General features: G+C 41.2%; 1 protein-coding gene across 2 annotated transcripts in view; it reads right to left on the bottom strand.

Moving 5' to 3' along the window:
- Nucleotides 1–5,150: 5,150 nt before the first annotated feature.
- The window catches only part of ATL3 (atlastin GTPase 3), a 54,231-nt gene continuing 42,521 nt past the window's right edge, over nucleotides 5,151–16,860 (bottom strand). For both annotated transcript variants that reach the window (XM_063438613.1, XM_063438614.1), the window contains exon 13: nucleotides 5,151–7,534. In XM_063438613.1, the coding sequence (XP_063294683.1) occupies nucleotides 7,451–7,534 (84 nt within the window). In that variant the 3' untranslated portion in view covers nucleotides 5,151–7,450. The remainder of the gene's footprint in view (nucleotides 7,535–16,860) is intronic.

The raw sequence follows: 16,860 nt of genomic DNA, 5'->3' as shown, positions 1-16,860 counted from the left end.
TGTGTATGAGAATGCAGTGTGTGTATGAGTGCAGTGTGTGTATGAGTGCAGTGTGTGTATATGAGTGCAGTGTGTGTGTATGAATGCAGTGTGTGTGTATGAATGCTGTGTGTGTGTGTATGAATGCTGTGTGTGTATGAGAATGCTGTGTGTATGAGTGCAGTGTGTGTGTATGAGTGCAGTGTGTGTTTGAGAATGCTGTGTGTATGAGTGCAGTGTGTGTGTATGAATGCAGTGTGTGTGTATGAGTGCAGTGTGTGTGTATGAGTGCAGTGTGTGTGTATGAATGCAGTGTGTGTGTATGAGAATGCTGTGTGTATGAGTGCAGTGTGTGTGTATGAGTGCAGTGTGTGTATGAGTGCAGTGTGTGTGTGTGTATGAGTGCAGTGTGTGTATGTGTGTGTGTGTAATGCAGAGTGTGATGCAGAGCCTTGGTGGGGGGTGGGCATTTTTATTTTTTAATTATTATTTTAATATTTTTTTTGTTTCATTACATTTTTTTTATTATTTTTTTATTTTATTATAATTTTTTATTTAATTATTATTTTTATTTTATTATTTGTATTTTTTTTATTATTATTATTGCTATATATAAATTTTTTCGTCCCCCCTCCCTGCTTGCTAGCTGGCCAGGGAGGGGGGCTCTCCTTCCCTGGTGGTCCAGTGGATGGGCACTGTGTAGGAGGGGGCTGTGGGGGCTGCAGAGAGATGTTACTTACCTTTCCTGCAGCTCCTGTCAGCTCTCTCCTCCTCCGCCGGTCCGTTCAGCACCTCGGTCAGCTCCCAGTGTAAATCTCGCGAGAGCCGCGGCTCTCGCGAGATTTACACTGTGAGCTGACAGAAGAGCTGAACGGACCGGCGGAGGAGGAGAGAGCTGACAGGAGCTGCAGGAAAGGTAAGTAACCTGTCTCTGCAGCCCCCACAGCCCCCAGTCTGTATTATGGCAATGCAAATTGCCATAATACAGACAATTGACTCGAGTATAAGCCGAGTTGGGGTTTTTCAGCACAAAAAATGTGCTGAAAAACTCGGCTTATACTCGAGTATATACGGTATGTAATTTTATTATAACGATATCTTGATATTTATATATATTTATATCAAAATACACTTAGAATGAAATTATAAATAAAAATAATATATATATATCCATATACATAATTACATAAATAATTTCATAAATATACACGTAGACTTCACATATATAAATATGTACATATATATAAATTCTACGTGCATATTTATGTAATGATTTTACATAATTAAGTAATTTTATTGATTGCAATTTGAGGGACCTGCCTTACAACCCAGGCCGAAAGTTCAGAGAATTTAATTTACTAGCACTGTATTTAACCCTGTAACTTTCCATGACACCCTAAAACCTGTGGGGGGGTACTGTTTTACTCGGGAGATTTCGCTGAACATAAATATTAGTGTGTCAAAACAGTAAAACATATCACAGCGATAATATTGTCAGTGAAAGTTAAGTTTTTTGCATTTTTAACAGACAAACGTCACTTTCACTGATGATATAATTGTTGCACAAATACAAAAGATAAGTCCTGCGCTCACTCCCATCACTTCTGGGCGGCAGCAACGACCACATTATACACCAGCCCCAATATATACAGTAAAAGCCAAAGAAAATGTTACCTGCGCTCTCTCTCCTTAAACCCTATGTATTTTTAAAACAAATGGAGGTCATTTAGTTCCTCCAATGGAATGCCCGCCTGCCAACGTCAAGGCAGATCCCCCTAGGCGGGCCCTACACTGACCTTTCACCTTGCTTCCTTGAGCTTCCGTCAAAGATATATCTAATGAGACAGAGAGGGGTATTTTTATATAGACCCTTATATGATTATTAACCATTAATAGGGAACACATGGGATGGGTGGCAGCATTGTAACAAAGCTGTGTGATACAAAAAGTGAATACAAATACAAAAGGATAAATCCTGCGCTCACTCCCATCACTCCTGGGCGGCAGCAACGACCACAGTACACACCAGCCTCAATATATACAGTAAAAACCAAAGAAAAAGTTACCTGCACTCTCTCCTGAATCCCTATGTATTTTTAAACAAATGGAGGTCATTTAGTTACTCCGATTGCCATTGGAAGGAATGCCCGCCTGCCAACGTCAAGGCAGACCCCACTAGGCGGGTCCTACACTGACCTTTCACCTTGCTTCCTTGAGCTTCCGGCAAAGATATCTCTAATGATATCATTGTTGTGACCAGGGGCGTATTAGCCGCGAGGCAAACGGGGCATTTGCCTTGGGCGGCATTTTCCAGGGGGCGGCAAAAAAGCCGCCCCCAAACGCCCAGGGCAAATGCCTTGTTAGCCTTGCGGCTAACTGACATGCCGTGCGGGCGGTCTGCTGGGCAGTGCTGGCGGGCGGCCGGCGAGGGAGCACTTCCTCTGAGCTGTCTGCTCAGCTCCCTCGCGCGCCGCAGAGTGAGGCTGGGAGCCGGAATATGACGTCATATTCCGGCTCCGCCTCCCAGCCTCACTGTGCGGCGCGCGAGGGAGCTGAGCAGACAGCTCAGAGGAAGTGCTCCCTCGCCGGCCGCCTGCCAGCACTGCCCAGCAGCCACTGGACCACCAGGGAGAAATAGGATCCCCCCCAGCATTCCCAAAGGTAAGGAGGCTGGGGGGGGAGTAAATTAAAAAAAAAAAGTGTTAAATATGTGAGTGAGTATGTGTGTATGTCTGTTAGTGTGTGTGAATGTCTGTGTGTGTGTTAGTGTGTGTGTGTGTGTGTCTGTCTGTTAGTGTGTGTGTCTGTCTGTTAGTGTGTCTGTGTATGTCTGTTAGTGTGTGTGTGTGTGTATGTCTGTTAGTGTGTGTGTGAATGTCTGTTAGTGTGTCTGTGTATGTCAGTGTGTGTGTCTGTTAGTGTGTGTGTGTGTATGTCTGTTAGTGTGTGTGTGTGAATGTCTGTTAGTGTGTCTGTGTATGTCTGTTAGTGTGTCTGTGTATGTCAGTGTGTGTGTCTGTTAGTGTGTGTGTGTGTATGTCTGTTAGTGTGTGTGTGTGAATGTCTGTTAGTGTGTCTGTGTATGTCTGTTAGTGTGTGTGTGTGAATGTCTGTTAGTGTGTGTGTGTGTGTGAATGTCTGTTAGTGTGTCTGTGTATGTCTGTTAGTGTGTGTGTGTGTATGTCTGTTAGTGTGTGTGTGTGAATGTCAGTGTGTCTGTGTATGTCTGTTAGTGTGTCTGTGTATGTCTGTTAGTGTGTGTGTGTATGTCTGTTAGTGTGTATGTCTGTTAGTGTGTGTCTGTTAGTGTGTGTCTGTTAGTGCATGTGTGTGTGTCTGTTAGTGTGAGTGTGTGTGTATCTGCTAGTGAGTGTGTGTCTGTTAGTGAGTGTGTCTGTAAGTGTGTGTGTGTTTCTGTTAGCGAGTGTGTGTTTCTGTTAGCTAGTGTATGCGTATCTGTAAGTGAATGTGTGTGTGTGTATTTAGAAGGCGGGGCGGGGGAAGGGTGGGGGTGGTGCGGCGGGGGGAAGGGTTGGATGGGGGTGGCGCGGGCGGGAGGGGGGCGCCTGAGTTTTGTCCTGCCTAGGGCAGCACAAAACCAGGATACACCACTGGTTGTGACACGTTTTACTGTTTTGAAACACCAATATATGAGGTCAGCGAAGTCTCCCGAGTATAAAAGTACCTCCCCATGTACAGATTTTTTAGTGTTTTTGAAAGCTAAAGGGTCAAATATAAGTCTTGATTTTCCATTTTTTTCACATTGAAATTTGCCAGATTGGTTATGTTATCTTTGAGAGTGTATGGTAGCCCAGGAATGGGAATTACCCCCCCATGATGGCATACTATTTGCAAAAGTAGACAACCCAATGTATTGCAAATGGGGTAATTTCAATCTTTTTCAGTAGCCACTTAGTCACAAACCCTGGCCAAAGTTAGCGTTCATAATAGTTTTTTTGCATTTTTAACACACAGATAACAGTGTTACACTGTCACTATTGATACATTTTAAAAATATATATTTGGAAACAGCAATGTCCTACTTGTACTTATAGCCCTATAACTTGGAAAAAACAAAAGCAAAAAAAACCAAAAAAAAAGCTAAGAACATGTTAACATTGGGTATTTCTAAACACAGGACACATTTTAGAAACTATTTAGCACCGATTTTTTTGGCGGTTGTAGATGCGTAACAGATTTTGGGGGTCGAAGTTAGAAAAAGTGTTTTTTTTTATTTTTCATCATAATTTACAATTTTGTTTATAGTAAATTATGTGTTATGATAAAAATAATGATAACTTTAGAAAGACCATTTAATGGTGAGTAGAGATGTCCCGAACAGTTCGCCGGGAACTATTCGCCGGCGAACATAGCTTGTTCGCGGTCGCCGCGGCGGGCGAACATATGCGATGTTCAGTCCGCCCCCTATTCGTCATCATTGAGTAAACTTTGACCCTGTACCTCACAGTCAGCAGACACATTCCAGCCAATCAGCAGCAGACCCTCCCTCCCAGACCCTTCCACCTCCATGACGAATAGGGGGCGGACCGAACATCGCATATGTTCGCCCGCCACGGCGACCGCGAACAAGCTATGTTCGCCGGCGAACAGTTCCCGGCAAACTGTTTGGGACATCTCTAATGGTGAGTAAAACGGTATATAATATGTGTGGATACAGTAAATAAGTAATTACAGCTAAACACAAACACAGCAGAAATGTAAAAAAAAAAACAGCCCTGGTCCTTAACAGTAAGAAAATTGGAAAACGGTCTGGTCACTAAGGGGTTAATTTAGATTAAGTTGTTTTGGTGCCTGGGTCTATACTTTATCATAATGATGCAGACGTTAGCAAAACAAAATCTTCATTGTGATGGATTAGTATACCATCAAGGTATGGCTAGTGCTGCATAAACAAAGTGATTTAACTCCTAAATGGTAGAGCATTGAGCTGTGAGACTGCAGAGATCTATACACCAAAACCACTTTGCCAAGCTGTCAAGCTAATTAAGCTCAAGTTGTTTTGTTGGTTAGAGTGTCCCAATAATAAAGTCCTAATTGATCTCTCTCTCTCTCTATATGCCTTATGACTATTTTCTGGGTGTCTCTGTAAGCATACCTTGTTCAGTTACACCAATCGCACATTTTTCACATGCTTATTAAAACACAAGGAGAAGGATTACATTTGCTTTTATTAAAAATAAAACAAAGAATAGAAAAATAAGCAGCAACAGTAAGAAATATTGTTTTTTTGTCCAAATTATACATCAACTTGTGACATCTTTGCTTTGGAATGTAGCTTTTCATTGCCAAGACTTGAAAAATATTAAATATGGGAATATATGCAACATTTCAGCTTGTGAAAGTTCATAAGGGTCCACTTTTACACACACATACAGCAGGTTCATGCAAACAGATATAAATACACACAAAATATTGCACATTGGTATACAGAGAACACAAATATTTGCACATATAACTTTTGTGGTCGTATTTTTAGTGCAACATTCTATATATGTTGATATTTATGTGTATAAAGCTTAAAGCACATTTGTATGTATGTAGATATAACAATATTTTAACAAATGTACACAGACATTAGACAATAGATGTCCCCGATGACTCAATTTTTAAAGAAAAAATAGAGTTTTGGAAATGTCAGTTTACAATAATATTTAAGAATTCTGTGTATACAAAATGGCTCCCCAATCTCCAGCTGGTTGACAGAAAAAATATATTTCTCCTTAAATACCCATGATAACCAACGTTAAAATTCCCCAATGCTGCAATGTGACTGAAATAGTTTAACATGTCGGCAACCATATATAACATCTGCTGCTTTTGATCATATCTTAAGGTTTATTTATACTTTTGGCTACTGGGTGATCAGTTTATCTGGTATGTAAAATTGTAATTTGCAGGAATGAAAAGGCTAGTGCAGTAAGTAAGGGGTCTTACATCTAAGGGCTTTTTGTTTATCCCCCGGACTCTACCCCAAAAAGGCACAAGAAGCTTTAGGAATGGCAATAAGGCACCTACATTAAGATATAAAAAATATGCAATTATCAGGAAGGATAGTTAACCATTAACAATTAGTCCCTTAAATAAGAGACTGTAATACATTACATACTTTCAGCAAGTTCCTATTTTGAAATAATCTTCTTATCATTGAAAGAGTTCGTATACAGAGTGCAATGTGCCATTTTAAGGAACAAGGTTGGCTACAGAAAATCATTTGCACTGACTAACTACAGCTCAATCTCATGAGTCAATCCAAATGATTAGCCAACTGATTAAAAAGAAATAAAGTACAATAAATTCTTAGATCATGTAACATGAAGGGTTTATTAATGTAACAAGATCTAAGAATATATTGTACTTTAATCAGGAGGCCTGAAATTCCCCAAACACCATACAGAACGTGTGAGTAGCAAATACAGAAAGCAAAGATTTATTGAGCAATATATTAAAGGACAACTGTCAATCAAAACTATTTATTAATATAATAATCCTTTCGTCACGATTTGAAAATAAATAGATTTTTTAAAATTAAGTATATGTTGAAAACAAGAAAGAAATATCTTTAGTATATTACAGAACCCTTCAGCCATATACATGGATCTTGGGTCAGAAAGAGATTTAAAACCAACAGTTAGTCTCTATGGTCTTCCATGCTTCATTTCCTGCACAGAGGCAGTGAAGACCAGGAGGACTGTTGGTTTTCAAGATCCATGTATATGGCTGAAGATTGCTGTCACAAACTAAACGCAAGCATGAGTTTCTCATGTTTTACAAATATAAAATCTATTCCTTTTAAAACTTAAAAAAAAGGATTAGTGTGTTAGAAATAGTTTTGAAGTGGCAGTTGCCCTTTAAGGCTCAAAGGATGAATTAGACATTTAATATGTGACTATCCTTTCACCATCATGCCCTCTGACACATTAGAAGCCATGGTATTCTGTCCAATATTGCAACAACAAATTTTACTGTTAACAAATTGGTTTTGAAATACTTTTCAGTTTTGGCTGTATAACGTTCACTCATAATAGGTGCAATTATCAACATCTATTTTAGAAACATGGATCAAAAACCACACAACATAGTTTCGTCAATATGTCCCAATTTTAGAGTTATTTGACCCTGACTTTTTATAGCTGTAAAGGAACCCTTCCTTACAACACAGTTAATGGAATTGTTGCTTTTGAAAAAGTGCACAGTCCAAATACAGATCCCTCCGACAATAATTGTAATGGCGCACCCCTTGTGTCTCGGGTGACTGTAGTATGTCCTAACCACCTGTGTTGTATTGTGTGCATATTTGTATTCTGTCTTGTGAATTCTGGAATTGGAATGAAGAGGTCCTGTGTAGCGGTGGCATCTCCAGAGTGGATATAACGGTGCTAAAGGTGGGCATTTTTGCAATTAGAGGCAGGGCATGGAGGGGATCAAGTGCTCTTTTTATGCCTGGTCAATGCTACTTCTGTTTTTTCTTTTCAGGAGGAGCTCCTGCTGCAGTCTCAACTATACGACGGGTCGAATTTCCCATGCGGTTAGTGGCCTAAAGAATGAGAAAGTGACAAAAAAACAACAACACATCTATAAGTATACAAACATAAGCAGTAGCTTGTATATCTTTAGCATAATTTCTCAAAGATAAACATAAAAACCTGAATGCAATCAATGATAAAAAAAAATAAAATAATTAAAATAAAAAATACATGGGTTAGTCTCAAAGAGTGAAAAACATTTGGCATTTGAGGACTGCAATGCAAATTAAATCACATCGCACTCCACTGACAAAGATAGTGATAAGAGGTAGTTAAACATTGGTGATATCACCATCTCCTTCTGGCAAAAGGCAGGCAGGACACTATACAAGGAGGCGCCTGTTACCCGACCAAAGCTTACGACACCCCGGTCCAGCCTACAGCCACAGCTCCACGTGAGGACCCTGAAGAACCAACCTCCTTACCTACAATGGTTTACACAAGCAGTGAGTGGGATCCATCAGGTCCTGCCGGGAAGGTCCGCCTATGACCACTCTTCTCAAGTCGGCGAGCAGACAGGTCTAACACCGGAACTCTCTATACTGCCCCCCCCCCGGGGTATTGGCTGAACTCAGCGATGATCGGTATAAGCTATATCACTGTAATGTCTATAGCCCCTTCTCAGCCCTTCGTCTTCCCCTTCCTCTTGTTCTCTCTAAATCTCAAGCCTGCCTAACATGGATTAGGACCTAACATAGCCTACTACATAAGCCCCCCATGGTCCAACTGTGGACAGACCAAAATCCGCCTAGGTGGACTGCAGATTCTACTTCTTAGCAACCCACATTCCACTACTGCCTTTAACTTAACCACGAGAGCGTAGTGGGGCCACCTTGATAACACCAATAGTGATATCTCAATTAAGTCGGTACCAGACTCTTGTACCTTAGACATGCATGTCTAATTATTGTCAATAACCCTTTTCATTCATCTTTAAACCATACTACATTTTATATTTATGCATGCTATAGTATAACCATGACTGGCTAGCCTGCTCGACCAAAACGCAAAGCACCTGCATAGTATACAGACATGTTGGTTTAGCCTGTGTTTACTGGGTTGTCTCTTATGTTTACTGTTACCTTAAAAGTTAACCCATGAGTAACTAAGCATTTGAAACTGTGCAGATCGCTTGCAATATATGACTAAATATAGCACTTCATGATTTCAAGCAAAATTGTTTTAGACAGAATGTATAACCTGATTGTTACTTGTATTCTGTGAGCTTCTATGGTTTCAAGCAAAATTGTTTTAGACAGCATGTATAACCTGATTGTTACTTGTATTCTGTTATGCCTGTCTATTTTTACTCTTGAATTTCTTATAAAAAAAAAAAGTGCAACGTATCTTGAATCTGACACTAAAATGTCACCAATTGTCGACTACTACAACATTCTCTGGCAGTATTGAAACTTGTAATTATCTCTGCACTTTCAAAAATAAAGAATAAAAAAAAAAAAAGAAAAGAAAATTATGGTAAGTAAAATTTTTGTCTTTCCCCAGCTAGATTAGAGGCAGAAACAACACTAGGGATAAACAATCAATCTCATAAGGCGGGAACATTGGGACTTCACCACTGCTTGAATCACCTTGTGCCCAAAGATAATATCCTCAGAGGCCTTATTTTAACATCGAAACAAATGGAATTTTTCTTCTTCCTCGTTGTGTGGATTTTGACAGAAAGCAGGCAAAATGATTTCTTGACTAATGTTGTAAACTGATGCCACCTTACGCAGGACCACCTTATCCAAAAGAAAAGTCGGATAAGGATGTTAGGCTGAAAGTACTTGAATACCGTTTTCCAGGTTATAATTCTTAAATAGCAATTCTGTAATTGATCAAATGGAGGGTCGCAGAGTATTTACAGAACCAAATTAAGATCCCAAGGCGGATTTATTTTTCTAATTGTAGGAAGAAAGTTAGAGACTGCTCTGATGAATTTGGCCACCAGGGAATCAGAAGCTAAATCTCCGAAGGAGTAAAAACTGATTGAAGAGACTTAAACATGGAGAAAAGCAGGAAGAAATATCAGGAGGAGAGGGACAGGTGCTGTGATGGGATTAACCCCTTAAGGACTGAGCACGTTGTGAACAGAATCAAACGTAAACAAAACCTGGCATTTGCGCTATATGTCTGTCCAACCGTAATTCACCTCTTTCATATTAAATGCACCCCCCCCTTATTATATATCATTTTATTCAGGGGAAACAGGGCTTTCATTTAATATCAAATATTTAGCTATGAAACATAATTTAATATAAAAAAAATGGGAGAAAATAAGATTTATATTTATTTTTTTAGTTCTACATGACATTTTAACTGTCAATGTCATAATACTGTTTGCTTTTACTGCAATAAAATACACATATTTGTATTCAGCAAAGTCTCACATGTAAAACAGTACCCCCTATGTACAAGTTTTATGGTGTTTTGGGAAGTTACAGGGTCAAATATAGCGTGTTACATTTGAAATTGAAATTCGCCAGATTGGTTACGTTGTCTTTGAGACTGTATAGTAGCCCAGGAAATACATTTACACCCATAATGGCATACCATTTACAATAGTAGACAACCCAAGGTATTGCAAATGGGGTATGTCCAGTCTTTTTTAGTAGCCATTTGGTCACAAACACTGGCCAAAGTTAGCGTTAGTATTTGTTAGTGTGTGAAAAACGCAAAAAACGCCAATTTTGGCCAGTGTTTGTGACTAAGTGGCTACTAAAAAAGACTGGACATACCCCATTTGCAATAAATGGGTTGTCTACTATTGCAAATGGTATGCCATCATAGGGGTAATTTTCATTCTTGGGCAACCATAGGGTCACAAAGGCAACGTAAGCAATCTGGCGGATTTTAATGTGAAAAAAATGAAACACAAGCCTTATATTTGACGCTGTAACTTTTGAAAACACCATAAAACCTGTACATGAGGGGTACTGTTGTACTCGGGAGACTTCGCTGAACACAAATATTTGTGTTTCAAAACAGTAAAAAGTATCACAGCAATAATATTGTCTGTGTAAGTGCTGTTTGTGCGTGAAAAATGCAAAAAACTTCACTTTTACTGGCGATATCATCGTTGTAATATATTTTACTGTTTTGAAACACTAATATTTGTGTTCAGCGAAGTCTCCCGAGTAAAACAGTATCCACCATGTACAGGTTTTATGGTGTCTTGGAAAGTTATAGGGTTAAATATAGTGCTAGCAAATTAAATTCCCTATACTTTCGGCATGGGTTGTCAGGCAGGTCCCGCTAATTGTAATTAATTAGGATGCCTAATTATGTAAAAATATTACATAAATATGTGTAGAATTAATATATGTATATATATAATTTTTTTAAAATATTTTTATTTATATATAGGTATATATATAGTGATATATACATATATATTTATGTATATAGATATATATATTATTTCGTTCTACGTGTATTTTGATATAAATATATATATATATATTAATATCACAATACAGTTAGAACGAAATAACACACATCTATATATTTTCTAATTATTAATTTTTAATTATTTTTTACGTATTTACATTTTTTTATATTATATATAAATATATATATATAACAATAATTATATATATATATTTAATCAGTATCAGTCTATGTGTAATTTGATATTAATATATATATATAATTATATATATATATATATTAATAGTAAAATACACCTAGACAGTGTATGTATGTGTATGTATATGTGTATATATATACTTAGATCATATATATAATATATATATATATATATATGATCTAAGTATATAAAAACATTTTTACACTTATTTTAATTCTTCTTATTTTATTTCCAGGCAGCAGGGGGACTACCTGTCATTACAGGCAGTCCCCCTGCTGGCAATGCCTGAGCCAGCTAACCCGGCCATGTGATTGTGAGGTTCATCGCAAGGACCTCACTCTCACATGGCCGGGGGGCTGCTGGAGGGCGGACGTGCCGCGGGGGGCTCCCTGGGAGTCCCCCCAACCGCGATCGCCGGCGACCGGGTAAGTAAGAAAAAAACGGAGGGCGTACAATTACGCCCGGCGGCGTTTAGAGACGCTTAAAACAGGGCGTAATTGTACGCCCTCCGGTCTTAAGGGGTTAACCTTCATACCAAAAACAAGAAGAAGAAGAAAAAAAACAGAAAAAAAACAAACAAACAACCTTTTCCAAATTCTTGTGTATATTTTACTGATGGAATCTTTCTTGTCCACTACAAAAATATATATTTCAGGGCTTAAACCTTTTGAACTTAGGATTTTCTTTTCAGAAAGCAAGATGTGAGCTTGAATATTTTTCAAGGTCTGCGGATACACTAGGTCATAATCCAGAATTTTCAAAGATGAAGGTGACAGAAGTTTCCATAGGAAATACTAATAAGAAGAGAACGTTAACTTTACCAGGGACAGAATGCAATTATAGCTATAACTGTAGCTCTGTCCCGGACTATCTTCTGCAGGACTCTCAGAGTCAACAGGACTGGAGGGGAGATGTATGTCAGATGAAGATCCCAAGGAATCGCTAGGGCATCATACATTTCATAAGGAGAAGACTGATCTCTATACCATTCTGAAAGGATGATTTTCTATAATGGTCACATACTTGCTCTTGCACAGTGGACGGCTGGAATTGCTGAAGTGAAAAGACCCAGTACGGTGTTCTTTTTTAAAGCCATTATTAAATTAATCTGCTTATAGATTTGGCTCTCATGAAGATTTTTTTGACCCACAGAAAAGAAGGCCCAGAAACTGAATTTTCCTCAAGGGAACTAGATGTGACTAATGTAGATTTAGGAAAAAAATCCAGCCATTGGTATTAGAATATCGTTATTTTGGAGGGGCGGAGCTAAGCTACTGAAGCAGGAGGATGCATGGCTGCGGAGCTCCCAACATTTATTTGCCTAAAAGATCAATACTCACACTTACACAAGAGCCATCTTCACCCCAGGGCAACTCAGACACTCCAGAGGGCCCCATGGGTAGGAAGACTTAGAAATGACAAGCCCCGGGTGAGCATGAATATCGGAGACCTTTGGCGGTAGGCCCCCGATGCCACCAACGCCAAGATGGCGTCCATGCACGGAGGCTGCATGGATTTCTCGGACGAAACCTCTGACGAGGCAGAGGGAGACCAGGCATCGGCTCCAGTGCTGCAACTACCAACACGGGCACAGACCCGACCTACCGAGACACCTACCACCCCGGTGACCATGGAGGCCCTGGGAGCCCTCATGGCAGAACACCATGGCAAAATTGCCGCGGACGTGGCACAGAGGAGACCTTAAAAACACGGTAGCCCGGCTAGGGGCAGTGGAAGCGACATCCACCCAACATACCAGTCAGATCAAGGAGCTACAAGCAGCGATACACAGCCTGCAAAAACTAAACTCTGTAAAATATTACAATGTGAGCAAGATATTACTTTGCTGCAGAGAGATTTAGACTGGGGGACTGGACACTCAAATGGCAGATGAAATTTAATGTTGAAAAATGCAAAGTTATGCACTTCGGCGTAAAGAATACACAAGTAACGTATACCCTTAATGGAAGCGAATTAGGGATAACAACACACGAAAAGGACTTGGAAATTGTTATAGACAACAAACTATGCAACAATGTGCAATGTCAATCAGCAGTGGCCAAGGCCAGTAAGGTATTGTCATGCATAAAAAAGGGCATTCATTCGCGGGACGAGAATATCATTTTGCCTCTTTATAAATCACTGGTAAGACCACATATTGAATATGCTGTGCAATTTTGGGCACCTGTTCTAAAGAAGGATATTATGGCACTAGAAAAGTGCAGAGGTGGGCTACAAAATTAATAAAAGGAATGGAACATATCAGCTATGAAGAAAGGTTAACAAATTTAAACCTATTTAGTTTAGAAGAACGTCGCCTGAGAGGGGATATGATAACATTATACAAATATATTCGGGCCAATACAAACCATTGCGTGGAAATCTATTCACAAACCGGACTTTACATAGGACACGAGGTCATGCGTTTAGACTGGAAGAAAGAAGATTTTGTCTAAGGCAAAGGAAAGGTTTTTTTTACTGTGAGAACAATAAGGATGTGGAATTCTCTGCCTGAAGAAGTGGTTTTATCAGAGTCCATACAGATGTTCAAACAGCTACTAGATGCATACTTGCAAAAACAGAATATTCAAGGATATAATCTTTCAATGTAGGGTAATAACTGTTTGATCCAAGGATAAATCTGACTGCCATTCTGGGGTCAAGAAGGATTTTTTTTCCTAGATGGTTGCAAAATTGTGCTTCAAACTGTTTTTTTTGCCTTCTTTTGGATCAACAGCAAAAAACAAATGCGAGGAAGGCTGAACTTGATGGACGCAAGTCTTTTTTCAGCTATGTAACTTTGTAAAACCACCAACACGAGCAACAGCTCGCAACACTGGAAGACAAACGCCGACAAACTTACCTCAACATAAATTAGAGGTGTTGTGGACACGGTACCAGAAGCAGAACTCCCACACCTCATTACTCACCACGCTGCTGAACCCGAAGGCGGCCAGACTAATCCTGTTGGACGGCATCTTCCAGATACCGCGGCCACCTAATGCACCACCAAACGCTCCCAGAGACGTGGTGGTCCGGTTCCAAACTCTCAAAGATAAAGCAACAGTCCAGTAAGCCACTAGGGGCCTACAAACGTACCCCTTTGAAGATATGGCACTGTCCTTCAATGCAGACCTCTCGAGTGGGACACTTGCATGGCGCAGGTCCCTACGCCAATTCACCACCCTACTGCGACTCCACCACATAAAATATCGATGGGGACCAGGGCGCAACCAGAGGTACACCGCAAATAATCCGCGACCTGCAAGAGGCTACAGAAGCATTGGGCAAGCTCAACCTCCCCAGGGACTCACTCATGCCGTCGGAGATAGCAACAGGACCCAAGCGCTCCCTCAGCAGTGATGCAGCCGAGGCCCCGGAGTTCGTGCCCAGACGGCCGCCGGCGGAACCCTATGCAGTGGCTACGAACTGATCCGGGACTCTCACACACTTTCCCGCATAAACCACTACCCTTGGGACTACAGCCCAAACATGGTGATTTTGCTTTTTTATACACATTTTGTTTTTCTATATATTTTTTCTACGTTTTTACGGTTTCACCTACCTAATTTGCACTGCTAAGCACGCATATACGAGCACACCTTGATGTACTTAAAACAGTCAGCTAACACACGCATACCCTAAAGGGTTTTAACTAACCTGCTCAGCATATGCGGACAACCCATACTCACCTCTAGCTAGCCAGCTGGGCTTAACACCAGGCACACAACGACAGGTTATCACCCACGCGGTACGCATAAGACACATCGGGAAGCACAGGCCGAGCTCCATCAAGCGTAAGGAGCCCACACACTCGTGTTAGAACACACACAGGCTCCACTCACAAGACCACCCAAACATAGGACATAACAACAAGGTCACAGATTTTAACCTGAAGAAAGTTAGCAACGTACGCTACAATACAAGAACGGATATGCACGCACACCCACTACACCTAGCCACCCAACTCCTACACCTGTGACGTGCTAACAGTTTCTGCGTGTTATGAATGTTAAAATATTGTGCATTGTATTCTCCTGCCACTGTTTCACTGAGATGTCGTGGTGTACGCTGTTGTGGTGACACTAAGGCGCTGTGTACCCATACGCACAAAATAAAATAGAATATCGTTATTTTGTTTACCCATAAACTTGCCTTTATCTAAATATCTGTACCCAAAAGGCTGTGTCTGATAGTTGCAAAAACAATGTCTGTATGAAGATCAGGTTTTGTTAAAAATCTCTTGTCCCATCATAGTTGCTTTTCCTCTTCTACAAGAGCCTTTTTCCCATCTACCATTTGTAAATTGTCCTGATGAGAGCTGGAAAAGCATGCCTTGTTCAAAAGGCAGGTCACAAAGAGTGTATAGAGTCCACTGACCAGCTTCTAAGCCAGACAGGCCATCTTTCCTGTATGAAGTTGGTGCTAAGATTGCATTGCGCATGCACGTAGCAAGCCGCAACCTCCAAGTGGAACGCATAGTAATCAGTACATGCATTCCGCCTTCAGGACCTCCCAGTAGTGCATCCAAGCCCAACCATGCCACTTCCAGCACAAGCACCCAGCGTGCATTCCAACTATTGAAGAGGGAAGAACCAAGTCCACATGTGGAGCTGGTTTTCAGACAAGCAGAGCCTTCGCTGGCCATAGCCATCTAACCCCGCCTGGGAAAACAACAACGTAAGTCCTACCTACCCTGCTAAAGGCAGGCAGACAACTGGGGCATTTTATAGTTTAAAGAGGAGGAGGAAGAGGAGGGGCTTAACTTTTTTTTTATTGAGTCCAGCCTGTCTTTTGCCAAAAGGAGATGGGGATATGCCGCGCCGGACTGGGAAAAAAATTTGGCCTGGGCATTCCCCAATGACAAGCACGCCCCTCTCAAAGTGAGCATGCTGGTTCAATGCGCAGAGCCCTGCTGAAGAGCTCTTGAATGAAAAAAAAGGCCGCTTTGCACTGTGTGTGAGGGGTGCAGTGTGTGTGTGAGGGGTGCAGTGTAATGTTTGGTGTATAGTGTGGTGTTTGGGGTGTGTGTGAGATGCGCAGTGTGTGTGTTAAGGGTGCATTGTGTGTGAAGGGTGCTGTGTGGTGTTTGGGGTGCAGTGTGTGTCTGTGTGTTTAGGGTGGTCTGTGGTGTGAGGGGTGCAGTGTGGTGTTTGGGGTGCTGTGTGTGAGGGGTGCTGTGTGGTGTTTGGGTGCAGTGTGCGTGTGTGTGGTGCACTGTGTGTTTGGGGTGCACTGCGGTGTTTGGGGTGCTCTGTGGTGTAGTGTGATGTTTGGGGTGGAGTGTGGTGTGAGGGGTGAAGTGTAGTGTGTGTGTGTGAGGGGTGCAGTGTGGTGTTTGGGGTTTAGTGTGTGAGTGGTGCTGTGTAATGCATGGGGTGTAGTGTGTGTGTGTGTGTGTGAGGGGTGTAGTGTGGTGTTTGGGTGTAGTGTGTGTGTGAAGGGTGTAGTGTGGTGTGAGGGGTGCACTGTGTGTGAGGGGTGCAGTGTGATGTTTGGGGTGTAGTGTTTGTGTGTGAGTGGTGCAGTGTGGTGTTTGGGGTGTAGTGTGGTGTTTGGGGTGTAGTGTGATGTTTGGGGTGGAGTGTGGTGTGAGGGGTGAAGTGTAGTGTGTGTGTGTGAGGGGTGCAGTGTGGTGTTTGGGGTTTAGTGTGTGAGTGGTGCTGTGTAATGCATGGGGTGTAGTGTGTGTGTGTGTGTGAGGGGTGTAGTGTGGTGTTTGGGTGTAGTGTGTGTGTGAAGGGTGTA

This window comes from Pelobates fuscus, chromosome 12 (genome assembly GCF_036172605.1).
Source record: "Pelobates fuscus isolate aPelFus1 chromosome 12, aPelFus1.pri, whole genome shotgun sequence".
Classification (NCBI taxonomy): domain Eukaryota; kingdom Metazoa; phylum Chordata; class Amphibia; order Anura; family Pelobatidae; genus Pelobates; species Pelobates fuscus.
Note: the sequence above shows the minus strand (reverse complement) of the source record. Positions and strands in the feature narration are given on the sequence as shown.